The 19,180-nt window shown below is 48.0% G+C and overlaps 1 protein-coding gene and 1 long non-coding RNA gene across 5 annotated transcripts in view; one reads left to right on the top strand and one right to left on the bottom strand.

Annotated features, from left to right (window-relative positions):
- Positions 1 to 1,486: 1,486 nt before the first annotated feature.
- LOC141975184 (uncharacterized) lies at positions 1,487 to 16,123 on the bottom strand. Its single transcript, XR_012635883.1, has 4 exons — positions 15,532 to 16,123; positions 8,397 to 8,511; positions 2,142 to 2,242; positions 1,487 to 1,576 (listed from the first exon to the last, which is right to left on the bottom strand). It is a non-coding gene; the product is annotated as an uncharacterized LOC141975184 (long non-coding RNA).
- Positions 16,124 to 16,453: 330 nt separating this feature from the next.
- The window catches only part of SLC11A2 (solute carrier family 11 member 2), a 47,634-nt gene continuing 44,907 nt past the window's right edge, over positions 16,454 to 19,180 (top strand). For 2 of the 4 annotated variants that reach the window (XM_074935269.1, XM_074935267.1), the window contains exon 1: positions 16,497 to 16,535. Coding sequence is in view for 1 of the 4 variants with exons in the window: in XM_074935266.1 (XP_074791367.1) it covers positions 18,480 to 18,591 (112 nt within the window). In the remaining 3 variants the exon portion in view is untranslated. Of the gene's footprint in view, positions 16,536 to 18,429; positions 18,592 to 19,180 lie in introns of those variants that run through there. The other 2 variants (XM_074935268.1, XM_074935266.1) reach the window with 2 other exon arrangements.

The raw sequence follows: 19,180 nt of genomic DNA, 5'->3' as shown, positions 1-19,180 counted from the left end.
GAGGCAAAACAACAGCGGGGGGGGGGGGGTTCGCTACCCAGTGTGCGTCACCCAATAATCACAATGGGGTGGAGAAGCAGAAAAGTTTATTTGCAGCTGCAAACAAGGTACAGGGAGAATAGAATCTCCAATCCTGCACCCAGAGCAGGAAGTTACACAGGCTTTTATACATCCTTTTTCCCAGCATACCTATCCAATAGCAAGCTGCCCTAAGTATCCATATAGCCAGCTAATCCAGTTCCCAGCTAGTTCCCTTGTTTTTTGTATCATTTATTAAACTATACATAAAGCTGCTTTATTCAGCATTGTTCTTCCATATCTGCCCTGTTTGGCCTTGTTTAGTTTTAGGCAGTCTGACTCTGCAACATATTGTTGCAGATCCTCAGCATAACTGCTGCGAGTGCCTCCAGGCGGGGGGGCTAAGGACACTTGGGCCTAGTGCGAGGGGGCTTCATCGACACTCGTGGTCTTCCATCCCCTCAAGTTACCTAGTGGCCATGCCCCAGTGTCCCCAACACTCTGAGCTCTCCTGTACCCTGATTGCCACCCTGCAATTTTGCTGATGTCAGACTGTGGACACCTCAGGGCAGATGCTGTCTCCTGAATGTTCTGGAAGATGTCCTGCATAAACCCATTCCGATGTGTGCGGAGACCCAAGGCTTCTGTCCTCCCTGGACTTTGCCAGCACTTGTACAGCCAGCCGGGCCAAGAGATAACTCATGATTTATGCCTGTGCCACCTGAAGCCACTAGAGGGGGTTATTCCTAGTGTTGTCTTGTAGTGGGATCTTTACACACCATTCCCCTGCCTTCAAAAGATATGTTCTGTCACATCCACATAGGGTGACCAGACATCCTGGTATTAGGGGCTTTGTTTTATATATGCAACTATACCCACCTCACCAAAAAAAAAAAAAAGTGTCCCAACTTTTCACACTTGCTATCTGGTCACCCTATGTCCACACAAGGGCGTGACACTTTCCCCTCGTGGCCCTGGGTGTGATACTGTAAGAACTGCTGAGCTAAATAAAATCTCCAGGAATTTCTGAGACGTGCGAGATCTTTCCACTGTCTAACAATTTCCAACCCACCTGTCAAACTCTCTCTTCTCTGGTTTCAGAGTAGCAGCCGTGTTAGTCTGTATCCGCAAAAAGAAAAGGAGGACTTGTGGCATCTTAGAGTGCTGTAGCTCACAAAAGCTTATGCGCAAATAAATTTGTTAGTCTCTAAGGTGCCACAAGTACTCCTTTTCTCTCTTCTCTGTTTCTCCATGAGTCCCTCTTCCTGTCCAATTGTGCCTGTCCCTCCCTCCCTCTTTCTCGCACCCTTCCACCTTCCCTTGTTTCTGTCAGGACTCCTCGGTTACCTTAACTCTCTTTAGATGTGATTTTCTTGTTCCCTAAAGTGCCAATAAAGGGAATGGCTAAATGCAGTGGTACAAGTGCCTCGCCTGTAGCTGATGCTATGCAAATAATAACTGTATATCTTACCCACCAAACTTACAAATGTCTTGATGGACAGCTCCTGCTTTTTTCAAATGGGGTAGATTGTGCTGTTCTTGTACGATATCGTTTGACCTGTTGGTACAGTTTTCAGGAACAAACTTGGAAGTGGCATCATGGGAAGAGTTTGGCTTTAATTCTTTTTGCATCATTGTTCTGGGATAGTATTCTTAATATCAATTAATTAGCACTTCAATAATATTTTGTTTTATCTTCAGTGAGCTTTACATTCACTAAGCAATTCACAGACTTCCGGCAAAGTTAGAGAGTGTTCTCCCCATTTTACAAGGCCGAGAGGGGAAATATCTTGTCTGTGGTCACAGAAGAGAATCAATATCAGAGCCAGATGTCACAATTTCAGAGTAACTGTGCCTGGAACTCCCAATCAGGTCTCCAGCCATCACCTGTTTCTTGTCCCATTCCTCACTGACCCCGGGGGTTTTAAGGCTGTATTGCTCTCTGCCTTACTCTGTGATATCCCCGGCATGTCAGTCTGCCTAGAGACCAGCACCTATGCTTTGCTTTCTCTCTGAGTGTCATCACACAGCCCTTTCCAAGCAAGCACATTCATTCTTAAGTTAAAAGCATTATAGAGAAAATATAAAAAAACAATCAGCGTTCCTATATGCTAAAAGCTTACCAGAGGTCACCATCAGTTTTCTGGGGCACTAGTAGATCAAAGTCCTTCCAATCCTTCCCCAGGGTTGCCCCAACCGCTGGACAGAAGGTCCTGTCTGTTTGCTGGATCAGAAAGAAGGCCCTGTGTCAGTTCAAGCCAATCTTTTTATAGAAAAAGGCCCTTTCTTTGTCTCCTAGTCTATGGAAAACTTAGCTTGAGCCAGTGTATGAGGGCTGATCACTCTCTAGAGTTGTTTAGTCTCAGTGATTTACCTTAGTGTTTTTTAGCTCCTGGAAGAGCTAAGATTACTCGCCCACATGAAGTAGAACACAATCAGACATCAACCATTCATAAATTTAATACAATGTGGTATATTCATCGACTGATAAATTCAGTCTTTATGAAACTTTCAGATCAGCCTGATCAATGATACTTTGTATCATATTTACCCAGCTGATGCCTTATCAGCGCTGTGAGTATCGTGACACAGCAATGCCAGTTCTGGTTCTAAGCTGTGGGGAAAATGGCCCTGTCAGATCAGAGTCCAGCGTGTCTTATGCATTTAATTGCCAGAGAGCTGCATAATGTTCTACCCAATGGCTTTTTGATTTAGTTCCCCATATTGATAACATTTGTTATCAATACAATGCCAATATCTGTCACAAGGTTCCTGGCTCCCTTTCCTATACTCAAGCCACTAAACAATGATGTCTGAAAGACTTTACTGAAACTGAAGGATGTTGGTTTAGTTTCTGTAATTTACAGTGGTTGTCACCCTCCCCTCTCCAAAAATTATTAATGGAAGACTGTTGGGTGCGATAGGAACATGCCCAACTATTGAGAAGGGGAAGTAAGAAAGGGAATGATCAATATTGTGTCATTCCATCTGTGACATTATCTGATTAAAATATGACCATGCAGATCATTGTTGCTATCACTGTTATATAATTGCAACAAATCTTGTCCAAAGTATGTCAAGTACAGTGTCTATAGAAAGGTTATGATTTGCTGAATATTATTATGCTATTTGTATGCATGTACCATTTTTGTATCTGAAGTTATGAATATTAACTATGTACCTGTATTTCAAATGTTTGCTCCTGTGGTAACAACAAGGTGTTTAGCCAGCACATTGTGAAGGAGCTATTCAAGTTGGATGGCCCATCAATGAACACTTAACTCACAAAAAGAAAAGGGGTACTTGTGGCACCTTAGAGACTAACAAATTTATTTGAGCATAAGATTTCGTGAGCTACAGCTCACTTCATCAGATGCACGCAGGCTTAACACTTGGGCAGGAAAGAAACTCCAGCTTCGCATTTCAGATCCTCAGTTTTGAGGAGTCTGGGGGAAAGCATGGTGCTCCATATGTCTGCATTAAGGAATCTGGTACCATTGTGACTACATCATTGCAAACCGTCCGGCCAGGTCTACGCTACAGACTTATATCAGTTTAACTACGTTGCTCAGGGGTAGCAACATATTTATACCAACATAACCCCCTGTCTAGAGAGCCTTTCATGGAGGTGGATTAACTCTGCCAACGGGAGAAGCTCTCCGGCTGGCATAGGAGCGTCTTCACTTAAGTGCTTTTAAGTGTAGACCTGCCCTTTGTGTAGACATGTAGCAGGGTTTACACCTGTGCAGCTTACTCTTGTATAGGCCTCGCTTTGCACTGTTGCAGCACGTCTACATTAGGGGTTTGCATCAATGCAACTATATTGGTGTAGTTGGGCCAGAACAAATTTCATTAATGCAGAAATGGCCTGAGGGCCATAGTCCTGGGAAGCACATTAAAGAATCTCCGAATGCAAAGGCAGTTTCTTCAGAATCCTGAACAGGAATTCCAGCCTTCATTTACAGACAGCTTGAGTTATGTTGTTTAACAACTTACACTGAGCTGTGAAAGGGTGTGTGCACCGCTAACCAGATTACATCGATGAAAATCTAGCAAGGACTTTCACAAAGTGCAGGAGGTGCGATAAAACAAGTTATTTGAAGGCTTAAAAGCAAGCATGGAAAAAGAGATGAACTGAAATAGTCTGTGAAATGTTGCAGGGAAGAGCTTTGTAGCCAAAAGAACTTGGTAATCCTTTCAGTTCACTGCTGATACTGAGCTTATACCAGCACCCGTATGAAATACCGAAGTGTTGGAAAAAGTACTCTGGGCGTTAGCATGCAGAACCCAATTCACTGCATGCATCCAATGAAGTGAGCTGTAGCTCACGAAAGCTTATGCTCAAATAAATCTGTTAGTCTCTAAGGTGCCACAAGTCCTCCTTTTCTTTTTGCAGATACAGACTAACACGGCTGCTCCTCTGAAACTTAACTCACATTACCATGGAAAATGCCTATCCACATGTAATGGACTTTCCTGTGAACGCTCTAACTGTTGTATGGGATGGCTTCTGCTATGACTAAGCGAAATCATGCGTGGACATGTGACTTGGCCATGTGACTCCAAACACCATCTTGTTACTTGTGGTTTTCCACAAACTAGAACAACAGGTTTCCCCTTCACTTGGCAAAAGCTATAAAAGGCCCTGGAGACATCTCCATTTTGCCTCTTTCCTGCTCAGATCTCTGGACTATGAACTTATACTAATGGGAGCATTCTAACCAAGAGACTGCAGACCTTCCAAGGATTTGCAAGCAACCAGAGACTTAACAAGCCAGCAGTTTATTCCATCGCTGCTACAAGCCTGAACCAAGAACTTTGCAATTATTGTATGTATTTGATTCCTTTAGCCAATTTTAATTCTCACCTTTCTTTCTTTTTCTTCTTATACATAAACCTTTAGATTTTAGATAGTAAAGGACTGGCAACAGCATGATTTTTGGGTATGTGGCCTGTCCTTTGGGATCAGAAGAACCCTTTTGTTTGATTAAATTGGTTTTAAATAACCACTCATCATTAAATCTAGTGTTTTTGGTGGCGATATAAGGACTGGAATGCCTAAGGAGACTGCTTCTTGTTAGTCAGTGTGGTGAAACGGAAGTTTACTTTTGTTGCTGGTTTGGTATATCTCATGGGAGAATAACCCACCAGTTTTGGGGTGTGCTTGATCTATTTCTCAGCGGTTTGTCCTGAATTGGTATTCGCAGTTGTGACCCACAAAGGCACGGTCATACCATCCTATCCTTTCAGAAGGCCTGGTGGCTGCTTCACAGTCATCATGAGCCAAATACATTTATGTATTGTACCACCTTTGGGGAAAAGCTGAGGTGGCACGATACCTCCCATGCCCTGTTGGGTGATAAGTCTGTCAAATGAGTATATGGCAGCTCACGTTCTGCATGTTCAGCTTTTGCTTATCAGAAGAAATGCACAGAAGCTTTTATAGGCTTTACTGATAGCTTCCAGGTCATCGATTGATACATTCAGTCTTTACGAAACTTTCAGATCAGCATCGATCCATGACACTTTGTATCGTATTTACTCAGCTGATGCCCTATGAGTGCTGCACGTACTGCGACACAGCAATGCCAGTTCTGCTTCTAATCTGTCGGAAAAATGGCCCTGTCAGAGCAGAGTCCAGCGTGTCTCATGCACTTAATTGCCAGAGAGCTGCATAAAGTTCTACCAAATGGCTTTTTGATTTAGCACCCCATATTGATAACATTTGTTCAGGGGAGTGGATAAGCCACAGCCACTTGAACTAGGGAAAATCCTCTGGATCAAGGTTTCTGATACCCAATTAATGACCATTAATAACCACCCTGTCAGTTCTTTTCACAACGATAAGAGGAAAGCCGGGTTAATTGTGTTTGGAAAACAACATTCCAATTGGTTTCTTAAGCTTCTTTCAAGCAGCTCTGCCCAATGCCAGCCAATTCCTGGGCATATCTGAAGTACCGTTATCTTATCAGAGGGGAGACACTTGTATAAAGACAAGAGCAGAGTGGGCTCCGCTGCTGTGTCCCAGGAGCTGCGGGATAAGTGGCAAACACCGCTTCGGCATAATGACTAAGAAATATATTCTGGACCAGAGTTCTCCGATCAGCGAGCTGGGTAAGTAATCTGAAGAGAGGGGAAGAGCTAGGAAATCCATTCCTAATTATTGGTTTCCTTAACTCAGAGGGGAGTCAAGCTTCCTTGCTATGTTTCACACCTGTAGAGGCATTTATTACTTGAACAATGCTCCGTTGCTTTGAGAAAATAAAGTTTTTTTGTCGCCCTTCCTAGGCGCTGTCAATAGCAGACGTTGTCTCATGGGCAGCACCCGCATGTTGATCTTTAACAAGGCTACTGGCAGCTAGGTCAGATTATCAAAACACAAAGCAACCCAAGAGTTTTGGAAGCAACATAAATCTTCCTGTTCCAGGGCATAAATTATTGCGGGTCAGGAAAAATTTTTCCCTGGGGGTAGGCTACCCCATTACCGCCACTGCGGGGCTTCTAGTAGCTTTCTCTGAAGCAACTGGTGTTAGCCACTGTGGGAGACAGGATGCTAAACTAGATGACCTCGGACCTGATTCAGCATGATCAACCATCTATTCCTAAAAAGAAAAGGCGTACTTGTGGCACCTTAGAGACTAACCAATTTATTTGAGCATAAGCTTTCGTGAGCTACAGCTTACTTCATCATATGCATCCGATGAAGTGAGCTGTAGCTCACGAAAGCTTACGCTCAAATAAATTGGTTAGTCTCTAAGGTGCCACAAGTACTCCTTTCTTTTTGCGAATACAGACTAACACGGCTGTTACTCTGAAACCCATCTATTCCTAGCAGCTACAACTTCCAGCTCAGTTTGATGATGTCGTTTTCAACCTGCCGGAAGGGGGATTTATCTTTCAGGGTTGCAGACATACAGGGGAATTTTTCACTCCATTGGAAATGCACAATTTGCCCTTTAGCCCAGAGACAACCACAGGGAAACGAAAAGCTCCACACATTCACTGCCTGGTTATCTGTGCTGGATTCAGTGGTTTTGTTTCCCTGATAACATGTGTAATTATTTTGCTCCCATGTGTTTTAAACAAAAGGAAAGCAGCATTGCAAAACTTGTCTGCTTGTGAAAAGTTGAAGCTTTGGACAAATATAATGAACTTTATTCTCTCCAAACCTCTACAGACATTCACTAAAAGCCAAAGATTAGTCTTGCTTGCTTGTCTACAAAGCTCTCTCCTATTCCAGGAGTACAAGCAAGCATATGGTATGTGCACTGTGGCATATAGTTTAATTTGTTGAGGGTGACATTTCTTATGGTGACTGGCAAGCTTTTCTCTTCTTCATCTGCCCTTAACACATAGCTTGATCTATCTGTCTTGCATTCCCTGATGTATCAGGGTGAAACAGCATGTCTGTTTCGGTGGATTATAATGAAATTGTGGGGTGGGGAAACAGAGATAGGGGAACATGCAGTGTGCTGTGCACTTTTTAAATGGCCACAGTGATGCACCAGCCACAGCCCAATTCTGTTCTGACTGTGGCACAAACTTGGGTGACAAAGGTGACAACATTTCTTTCTTTATTTTTGCATTATAGTTTTCAGAAAATAATTATTTCAAATATTTGATCTCTAGGTTTCCCTAGCCAAAAGTCATCGTGGAGCTGTGTGGGAACCAGAATTTGCCTCCCAAATAAAAGTTTTCATTTCTGAATAAAAATGTCCTTCTGTATTGCAACAAAAAGTCAGACATAGGAAATTTTCCATCGGAGGGACATTTAAAAAAAAAAAATCCCTTTGGGAAGAACTGAAATGGAACTTGTTCAAAATTTCTGGTCCCGTCTCCCCAGATGAGCTGCCAAGGATCCAGGGAGGGGCAGGAAACCTGCTGGTTTCCATCAAACTTGATACATTATTGCAGCATTTTTTGACAGAAAAATGTTCTGTTGGAAATTTTCCGACCATCTCTAGAGAACAGAGCACTCAAGCTGAACAGTCTATTTAATAAGGGGGGAAATCACTTATACTTTATGGAGTTAGGTAATAAACCAGTGAAGGATAAAACAGACTTTTACATCACGGAATGGATTTTTAATATGTTTTATAAGAACTAGAGTACCTATATAAAATCTATATAAAATCCTTGTAGATTTTCTAAAAAAACAAAGTCCAGGATACTGCTATAAGCACATATTATAATAGGTAGGAGTGGAACCTAGGAGCCTTGACTTCCAAAGTTCCTGCTCTAACCATTGGACTCCATATTTGTTATTCGGAGAGGCAGTGAGATCCAGTGATTGGGGTACTGGATTGCAAGCCGGGAGCTCTGGGTTCTATAGCCACCTTTGCCACTGACTTGTTGCATGGCCTTGGGAAAGGCATTACCTCTTTCTGTGCCTTAGTTTCCCCCTTCCATCCTCCTCTAAGTGTGAGCTCTTCTCAGGGATTGTCTGCCTGGCATGCTGGGGGCCCACATCTCTGTCGGAGCCTCTTGATGCTACTGTAATACAAATAATCAAGCTAATGTAAATATAATCACTTCTCAGTATTTCTCAAGACACTACTGGAATTTAAACAATAATGACATTCTTTTCAGTTCCACGCAGTGTAGTAGTCGGCAATAACGTCAATCTCATAAAAAAATTCTGCACAGAAGCCCCATTGCTTTGGAAGCAGCTAGGTCAGGGGTGGGCAAACTTTTTGCCCGAGGGCCACATTGGGGTTGCAAAACTGTATGGAGGGCTGGGTAGGGAAGGCTGTGCCTCCCCAAACAGCCTGGCCCCCACCCCCATCCGCCCCCCTCCCACTTCCTGCCCCCCTCAGAACCCCCGACCCATCCAACCCCCCTGCTCCTTGTCCCCTGACTGCCCCCTCCCGGGACCCCCTGCCCCTAACCGCCCCCCAGGATCCCACCCCCATCCAACCCCCCTGCTCCCAGTCCCCCAACTCCTATCCACACACCCCACCCCCTGACAGGCCCCCCGGGACCCCGTGCCTATCCACCCCTGCCCCCCTGCAGAACCTCCGCCCCATCCAACCGCCCCCTGCTCCCTGTCCCCTGACTGCCCCCCGGGACCCCTCGCCCCTTATCCAACCCCCAGCCCCCTTACCATGCCGTTCAGAGCAGCATGTCTGGCAGCCGCACCGCCCAGCTGGAGCTAGACACGCTGCCGCTCTGCTCGGCAGGAGCGCACAACCCAGCCGCCCAGAGCGCTGCCCACGGTGTAGCTGTGGGAGAGGGGGTCAGCAGGGAAGGGGCTGGGGGCGAGCCTCCCCGGCCGGGAGCTCAAGGGCCAGGTAGGACGGTCCTGCAGGCTGTAGTTTGCCCACCTCTGAGCTAGGTCCTAAAGATCATGCACCAAGTTGTCTTGGTCAAATTGTCTGTCTACAATAAAACAGAAGGTTTATTGGACAACAGGAACGCAGTCCAAAACAGAGCTTGTGGGTACACCCAGGACCCCTCAGTCAAGTCCTTCTGGGGGAGCAGGGAGCTTAGACCCCAGCCCTGGGGTTCCCTGTGTTCCTCCATCCAGCCCCAAACTGAAACTAAACCCCCCCCAGCAGGTTCCCTTCTGCAGTCTCTCTTCACATTCCTGGGCAGAGGTGTTACCTCCCCCTCCTGGCTCAGGTGACAGGCTCTCAGGTCTCCCATCCCCAGGGCACATTCCCAGGTCAACACTCCCCCCTCCCTGCTGCTTCACATCGTCACAATCATGCACCAAGTTGTCTTGATCAAATTGTCTGTCTGACCCCTGAGTTCTTGCATGAAGAAGGAGGATTCTGTTTATCAAGGTACTTTCATAGGTCCCATCATTATAGTATCTGAGGGTCTCCCAAATATGTAAATGAGCATTAGGCGACTAGAGACCTCTGAAGATCTGGGCCTTTATTCTCACAACTCCCTGGGAGGTAGGGAAGTATTATCCCATTTTACAGATGGGGAAAGTGAGGCATGGAGAAATTGAACCCACATTTTTTTTCAAAAGTGGCCACTGATTTTAGGTCCCCAACTTGACATACTAAGGTGAAGATCCTCAAAAGTATTTAGGCATCTAACTTGCATTGATTTCAACCTTTGAGGAGGAAAAGGGCCTGTGTGCTTGTGTACCCTCTGCTATCACCATGCTCTCGGATGAACTCTCACAGAAAAAAAGATAAATGATAAAAGACAAAAACACCGTATCACCCATGGGTGAACACTTCACAAAGCCAGGTTTCAGAGTAGCAGCTGTGTTAGTCTGTATCCACAAAAAGAAAAGGAGGACTCGTGGCACCTTAGAGACTAACACATTTATTTGAGCATAAGCTTTTGTGACCAACAGCTCACTTCGTCGGATGCATGCAGTGGAAAATACAGTGGGGACATTTTATATACATAGAGAATGTGAAACAATGGGTGTTACCATACACACTGTAACGAGAGTGATCCGGTAAGGTGAGCTATTACCAGTGGGGGGGGGGGGGGTCAGGACCTTTTGTAGTGATAATCAAGGTGGGCTATTTCCAGCAGTTGACAAGAACGTCTGAGGAACAGTAGGGGAGGAAAATACATGGGGAAATAGTTTTACTTTGTGTAATGACACATCCACTCCCAGTCTTTATTCAAGCCTAATTTAATGGTGTCCAGTTTGTAAATTAATTCCAGTTCAGCAGTCTCTCATTGGAGTCTGTCTTTGAAGTTTTTTTGTTGAAGAATTGCGACTTTTAGGTCTGTAATCGTGTGACCAGAGAGATTGAAGTGTTCTCCGACTGGTTTTTGAATGTTATAATGCTTGACATCTGATTTGTGTCCATTTATTCTTTTACGTAGAGACTGTCCGGTTTGGCCAATGTACATGGCAGAGGGGCATTGCTGGCACATGGTGGCATATATCACATTGGTAGATGTGCAGGTGAACGAGCCTCTGATAGTGTGGCTGATGTGATTAGGCCCTATGATGGTGTCCCCTGAATAGATATGTGGACACAGTTGGCAACGGGCTTTGTTGCAAGGATAGGTTCCTGGGTTAGTGTTTTTGGTGTGTGGTGTGTGGTTGCCGGTGAGTATTTGCTTCAGGTTGGAGGGCTGTCTGTAAGCAAGGACTGGCCTGTCTCCCAAGATCCGTGAGAGTGATGGGTCCTCCTTCAGGATAGGTTGTAGATCCTTGATGATGCGCTGGAGACGTTTTAGTTGGGGGCTGAAAGTTTTCATTTCTGAATAAAAATGTCTTTCTGTATTGCAACAAAAAGTCAGACATAGGAAATTTTCCTAGTTTAGCTAGCTAGCGGCGTTCTGTTGTTTTCTCTGTTGGGCCTGTCCTGTAATAGGTAACTTCTGGCTACTCTTCTGGCTCTGTCAATCTGTTTCTTCACTTCAGCAGGTGGGTATTGTAGTAGTAAGAACGCTTGATAGAGATCTTGTAGGTGTTTGTCTCTGTCTGAGGGGTTGGAGCAAATGCGGTTGTATCGTACAGCTTGGCTGTAGACAATGGATCGTGTGGTGTGGTCTGGATGAAAGCTGGAGGCATGTAGGTAAGTATAGTGGTCAGAAGGTTTCCGATATAGGGTGGTGTTTATTTGAGCATCGCTTATTAGCAGTGTAGTGTCCAGGAAGTGGCTCTCCTGTGTGGACTGGTCCAGGCTGAGGTTGATGGAAATTGTTGAAATCATGGTGGAATCCCTCAAGGGCTTCTTTTCTATGGGTCCAGATGATGAAGATGTCATCAGTGTAGTGTAAGTAGAGTAGGGGCATTAGGGGACGAGAGCTGAGGAAGCGTTGTTCTAAGTCAGCCATAAAAATGTTGGCATACTGTGGGGCCATGTGGGTACCCACAGCAGTGCTGCTGATTTGAAGGTATACATTGTCCCCAAATATGAAATAGTTATGGGTGAGGACAAAGTCACAAAGTTCAGCCACCAGGTTTGCCGTGACATTATCGGGGATACTGTTCCTGACGGCTTGTAGTCCATCTTTGTGTGGAATGTTGGTGTAGAGAGCTTCTACATCCATAGTGGCTGGGATGGTGTTTTCAGGAAGATCACCGATGGATTGTAGTTTCCTCAGGAAGTCAGTGGTGTCTCGAAGATAGCTGGGAGTGCTGGTAGCGTAGGGCCTGAGGAGGGAGTCTACATAGCCAGACAATCCTGCTGTCAGGGTGCCAATGCCTGAGATGATGGGGCATCCAGGATTTCCAGGTTTATGGATCTTGGGTAGCAGATAGAATACCCCTGCTTGAGGTTCTAGGGGTGTGTCTGTGCGGATTTGTTCTTGTCGTTTTTCAGGGAGTTTCTTGAGCAGATGGTGTAGTTTCTTTTGGTAACCCTCAGTGGGATCAGAGGGTAATGGCTTGTAGAATTTTGATCTATCAGTCCTCATCATCAAAGGAAACCTGTCCAATACTTTCAAAAGACGAGCCTGGGAGCTTAATTTCATAACTGTTAGACACTAAAAATCATGACCTTAATAAAGACACTGGATTTATGGCTTATTTAAAAATTTTATTAAGATGATGTTAAAATAAAAAGAAAACAGTAAAGAGTTTAAGAATAGAAGTTTCTGTTTATCAGGGAATAACATACAGATTATCAAGGGGTGCGAAGTTCGGTTTAGGATCGTATGGCGTAAGGAATACATAATCTGCAATATCCCCAATTGGGGGTAAAATGTTAACGGGTCTATTACAACAACCTGTAACCCACTAACCCCCCTTTTTGTCCTACAACTACAGAGGTGTTAATTGGCCACTTCACCTTGAATGGTCCCTTAGAATATGTGCTAACTACTTATGCTAAACAATCTGTTTGATCTTGTATTTAGCAGTGACTCATAGACTCATAGATATTAAGGTCAGAAGGGACCATTACGATCATCTAGTGTGACACTCTGGCAGGGCCGGATTAAGACCTTTAGAAGCCCTAAACACTGAAAAGATTATGGTCCCCCACCCCCTATGTAATTCAAAATAAAAACAATACTATACCGTAAAATAAAATTTTATTTTTTGAAATGACATAAAACTTACATGTATGCTGAAATTAAAATAGCTTCTTTCTAGATTTTCTGATTGCAAGATTCTGGATAAGTTCATCAAAGCTGATTCGACAAAGCATGTCCGCTTTCATACACAATAGGGAAAGTGAATCAAGTCTGTCCTGACACATTGTTGTTCCCTGAGGGTTTTTTTCAGCTGAGAAAAAGAGCATTCTGCGGAGAAGTTAGTAATCATCAATGTTAGAAAAGTACGTAGTGCAATCTCTACATTTGGAAATACACATTGTATTCCCAAAAAGAAAAGGAGTACCTGTGGCACCTTAGAGACTAACAATTAACTGGATACAATTAATTTAGGCTTGAATAGAGACTGGGAGTGGATGGGTCATTACACAAAGTAAAACTATTTCCCCATGTTTATTCCCCCACCCCCCACTGTTCCTCAGATGTTCTTGTCAACTGCTGGAAATGGCCCACCTTGATTATCACTACAAAAGGTTCCCCCCCCTCCACTCTCCTGCTGGTAATAGCTCACCTTAAGTGATCACTCTCCTTACAGTGTGTATGGTAACACCCATTCTTTCATGTTCTCTATGTATATAAATCTCCCCACTGTATTTTCCACTGAATGCATCCAATGAAGTGAGCTGTAGCTCACGAAAGCTTATGCTCAAATAAATTTGTTAGTCTCTAAGGTGCCACGAGTCCTCCTTTTCTTTTTGCGAATACAGACTAACACGGCTGCTACTCTGAAACCTGACATTGTATTCCGTCTTTCAATATTGTGTCATGAAGATCAATGTGACTGAATTTCATTTTTCCTGTTTCATTAAACTTTGTGCGCATATAACAGTGGACAGGTTTCAGAGTAACAGCCGTGTTAGTCCGATGAAGTGAGCTGTAGCTCACGAAAGCTTATGCGCAAATAAATTGGTTAGTCCCTAAGGTGCCACAAGTCCTCCTTTTCTTATAACAGTGGAACTGCCGTACTTCTCCACACAGATTCATGTTCAAGTCAACAGGGTATGAATCAACTAGCTTTTGGGAACTTTGTGAATATTGTTCATCAGATAAGTCCATATCGTTTAGAAAAGAAAATCTACTTGATACGTCTTTGTACACTTCACCTCTCCTCTTCATATGAGCTTCAAGTGTATCAATTATAGCGTAGTAAGTAGATACGCAAAATTTGTCTCTAGGATTCAATGCTGTTTCTGTTGCACTGCTATCATTTGCTTGTTTTTTCCTGATTCGCTTGCGGGACTGGGCTTCTTTGTAGTTAGTATCAGGCAAGATATCTTTTGATATGTCTTCAAATCTTTCGAAATCATTCCTCAAAGTGTGTAAGTGGTCTGCTAATGGTTGACAGAGGTCTGCACATGTTTGCAAATCCAATTCTTTTTCTTGGAGAGCTTGACTTGTGTGGTAAAAGTGTTGTAAAATTTCATTCCACATGGTCAACATGAATACAGACTCTAGTTGTTGCATCTTGTTTGCAATGTTTTCTGCTTCTCATATAGTTTCTCCCTTTTGTGATTGATCTTCAGCTATACTTGCTAATGCATCCACAATCTTTGAGTAGGACTCGAGAATTGCACTTGTTGCCACTGCATGTGCCTCCCAGCGAGTATTAGAGAGATTTCAACACACAGTCGTTGCCCAAATATGTTTTAAGAACTGCCCATCGGTGTGCTGAGGCAGAGAAAAATGTATAAACTGGACTGTTGAGAAAAAACTTACTGCCACCAGATAACAATCAACAGCATTGCAGCCAACAAGATTGAGAGAGTGTGCAGCACATGGTATGCATATGGCATATTTGTTCTGTTCTAAAAGCTTTTTCTGCATTCCTTGATAACGCCCTGACATGTTGGCAGCGTTGTCATAAGATTGACCTCTGCACTTTGAGAAATCTATTTTGCAAACTTGGCACAGATAATGCAGTACTTGATTTGCCATTTCTTCTTCACCAGTGTGGCTTTCAAATTGAGGAATGTTATAAATCGTTCACTGGTTTTCCAACTGTGGGGGAGACATATCTTAGTACAATACTCAATTGACCAATATGTGAAAGATCAGGTGTAGAGTCGACAGATAAACTGAAGTACCCGCTTATTTCATCCACAATAGCTGAACGACCTTTGTCACTCATTAGACCAATGAGTTCATCACATATTGTCTTGGGTAAGTATGATGGGTTACTGTATACAAGTAGTCTGTATTCGCAAAAAGAAAAGGAGTACCTGTGGCACCTTAGAGACTAACAAATGTATTTGAGCATAAGCTTTCGTGAAGTGAGCTGTAGCTCACGAAAGCTTATGCTTAAATAAATTTGTTAGTCTCTCAGATGCCACAAGTCCTCCTTTTCATTTTTTTTGGTGCCCCCTGCTTTGCTGGTGCCCTAAGCATGTGCTTAGTCTGCCTATTGGGTAATCCAGCCCTGCACTCTGGGTACATTTCCCAAACCTGAAGAGGCACTCTATGTAGCTCAAAAGCTTGTCTCACTCACCAGCAAAAGTTGGTCCCGTAAAAGATATGGGATTTACCCACCTTGTCTCTCTACTATGGAAGTCAGCAGTGGCAATGAGCACGCAGTGCCTTTGAAAGTCAGGCCAAGGCCCCTCATGTGGGGTTCCCAAAAGACAGGCAGCAGTTACCCCAAGTCCATCCTCCTACCCCTTAGGGGTAAATGCTGCTCTGTTGGTTACTTCAGATTTTCTGTTCACAGGGAGGCTTGAGTAATATTTTTTCTGAAAGGGGGCAGAGCTTTAAGGGAATGCCCTGCCACCACGTGGTCTGATTAGGCTGTGAACTTCCCAGGGCAGAGATCCCTCTTCCTCTGTGATCGGGATGGGACCAAAAAGGGGTTACAGTCACCTCCTCCCTAGAGAGCTCCCCCGCTCATCGATCTCTGTTGATCATTAGGGCCAAAATGCTGTTGGGCTGGGTCTCAGGCGGCCTGGGTTCCAGTTTCTGCGCCACCACTGCCCTGCTGGGCATTCTTGGACAAGTCAGGGCTCTCCGCCTCAGTTTCCCCAGTGCAGTACTGCACCAGGAGGCCTCGCAACCCCAAGGTGGAGCTGCACTAGAAAGCCTTTTGGTCCCAGCACGGAGCGGCGCTGGGGGAGGTCCCCGTCCCCACGACGGACCGTGCGGCTCCAGCGCAGAGTGGTACCAAGAGGCCCTGCGTCCCCACGGTGGAGCTGCACCGGGAGGCCCTGCGTCCCCACGGTGGAGCTGCACCGGGAGGCCCTGCGTTCCAAACCCCCCCCGCCGCCGCCGCAGCAGCAGCAGCAGCTGCTCAGCTATTCGCAAGCGAGCGCGCCCCCGCCCGTCTCAGTTTGACGGGCGAGCGGCGTCAGCGTAACCCCGCTACGTCAGCACGCAGCGTAGGGGTCAGCCGCTGCGGGGGCTAAAGGGGCGGGAGCAGGGGCGGGGCCTGGTGGCCAGGGGGCGGGGCCGGGTTGGCGGCGCTGCGGCCTGGAGCCGGGCGGCATGGAGCCGGGGCGGCCAGCGGGGCCGGGTGGCGGCGGCGGCGGCTCAGGAGCGGGGCGGTGAGCGCCGGAGCGGGCTAGGAATGGGGCGGGGGGAGAGTAGCCAGAGCGGGTGGGACCCGGGAGCTGCCACTGTGGGGAGGCGGACAGAGGCCTACGGGGTTGAGACACTAGCGGGGTGCGGGGGGAGGTGCCGGGGGGGGAGCCGGCATGGAGGGGGAGAGGTGCGGGGGGGGGGAAAGGGGAGCCGGCATGGAGGGGGAGAGGTGCGGGGGGGGGGGGAAAGGGGAGCCGGCATGGAGGGGGAGAGGTGCGGGGGGGGGGGAAAGGGGAGCCGGCATGGAGGGGGAGAGGTGCGGGGGGGGGGGGGAAAGGGGAGCCGGCATGGAGGGGGAGAGGTGCGGGGGGGGGGGAAAGGGGAGCCGGCATGGAGGGGGAGAGGTGCGGGGGGGGGGGGAAAGGGGAGCCGGCATGGAGGGGGAGAGGTGCGGGGGGGGGGGGAAAGGGGAGCCGGCATGGAGGGGGAGAGGTGCGGGGGGGGGGGGAAAGGGGAGCCGGCATGGAGGGGGAGAGGTGCCGGGGGGGGGGGGGAAGGGGAGCCGGCATGGAGGGGGAGAGGTGCCGGGGGGGGGGGGGAAAGGGGAGCCGGCATGGAGGGGGAGAGGTGCCGGGGGGGGGGGGGGAAAGGGGAGCCGGCATGGAGGGGGAGAGGTGCGGGGGGGGGGAAAGGGGAGCCGGCATGGAGGGGGAGAGGTGCGGGGGGGGGGGGAAAGGGGAGCCGGCATGGAGGGGGAGAGGTGCGGGGGGGGGGGAAAGGGGAGCCGGCATGGAGGGGGAGAGGTGCGGGGGAGGGGGAGCCGGCATGGAGGGGGAGAGGTGCCGGGGAGGGGGAGCCGGCATGGAGGGGGAGAGGTGCCGGGGGGGGGAGGGGGAGCCGGCATGGAGGGGGAGAGGTGCCGGGGGGGGGGGAAGGGGAGCCGGCATGGAGGGGGAGAGGTGCGGGGGGGGGGGGAAAGGGGAGCCGGCATGGAGGGGGAGAGGTGCGGGGGGGGGAAAGGGGAGCCGGCATGGAGGGGGAGAGGTGGCGGGGGTGGGGAAAGGGGAGCCGGCATGGAGGGGGAGAGGTGGCGGGGGTGGGGAAAGGGGAGCCGGCATGGAGGGGGAGAGGTGCGGGGGGGGGGGAAAGGGGAGCCGGCATGGAGGGGGAGAGGTGCCGGGGGGGGGGGAAGGGGAGCCGGCATGGAGGGGGAGAGGTGCCGGGGGGGGGGGGGAAGGGGAGCCGGCATGGAGGAGGAGAGGTGCCGGGGGGGGGGGGGAAAGGGGAGCCGGCATGGAGGGGGAGAGGTGCCGGGGGGGGGGGGAAGGGGAGCCGGCATGGAGGAGGAGAGGTGCCGGGGGGGGGGGGAAAGGGGAGCCGGCATGGAGGGGGAGAGGTGCGGGGGGGGGGGGAAGGGGAGCCGGCATGGAGGGGGAGAGGTGCGGGGGAGGGGGAGCCGGCATGGAGGGGGAGAGGTGCCGGGGGGGGGGGGGGAAGGGGAGCCGGCATGGAGGGGGAGAGGTGCCGGGGGGGGGGGGAAGGGGAGCCGGCATGGAGGGGGAGAGGTGCCCGGGGGGGGGGGGGAAGGGGAGCCGGCATGGAGGGGGAGAGGTGCCCGGGGGGGGGGGGAAGGGGAGCCGGCATGGAGGGGGAGAGGTGCCGGGGGGGGGGGGAAAGGGGAGCCGGCATGGAGGGGGGCAGAAGTGCCTGTGGGGGGAAGAGAGGAGTTGCCATGGGGGGGTAGAGGTGCCTGGCGGGAGTAGGAGAGGAGCGGGCATGGGGGGGGCAGGGGTGCCTGGCAGGGGTGGTATTGGTACCAAGAGAGTAGAGGATTCTAGTGGGGGGAGAAGCATGATATATTATATTCATCTCATTCTTATTCTCTCTTCCTAGGGCAGTGCCCCTTTGTGGTTTGCTGCATTCAGCACACCAGACACTGACCTTGCATAACAGGGCAATGGCAGTGCATGTATGGCCTGGCATTCCCCTACGTGCTCTGTGACCTTGTGGTGTCCCAGAGCCTGTGGAGTTGTTTGGGCTTATGGAGTTTGGATCTTGCAGCCTGCTTTTTTGTTGTTGGTGGGTTTTTTTTTAAAGTGCCTAAAGTCTGCTTTGTGCTTTAAAGGCCATGACAGAGAGACGATTCCTGGCCCAATGAGTTTATAATCTAAATAGCGTTAATTCTTACGTGCTATGGTAATAAGCACTGTACAAAGCCCTTAGGGCCAGGTTGATGATATACAGAGAAATGTGTGCAACACAATATCAGTGACTGTGCCCTGCCCTTCTCCCCAGAATTTTTAATTTGGATCGTAATTTGATGTAAGATAAATAATTTTGCATCTCTTTCTTGGTCTAATCTTCTTTCTCCCTGCCCTCTTTACTTCACTTCAAGTGACTCTGCTGTGAAAATTCCTCCTTCCCTTTTTGCCCTCCCTTACACTACTAATCCATCTTGGATGAGTCAATATTAATTTCATTTTACAGGTGGAGAAACTGAGGTACAGTGGGGATGTGGCTTGCTAAAGGTGTTTGCAGGGATTCGAAGGCAATGATAGAATCCAGGAGTCCTGACTCCAAGTTTCTCCTGCTCTGACCACCACGCCACACTCCTCTCCTAGTGGTAGAATAGAAACCCAGAAGGCTCCTAGTCACCTGTTCACATGTC

This window comes from Natator depressus, chromosome 20 (assembly GCF_965152275.1).
Source record: "Natator depressus isolate rNatDep1 chromosome 20, rNatDep2.hap1, whole genome shotgun sequence".
Classification (NCBI taxonomy): domain Eukaryota; kingdom Metazoa; phylum Chordata; order Testudines; family Cheloniidae; genus Natator; species Natator depressus.
Note: the sequence above shows the minus strand (reverse complement) of the source record. Positions and strands in the feature narration are given on the sequence as shown.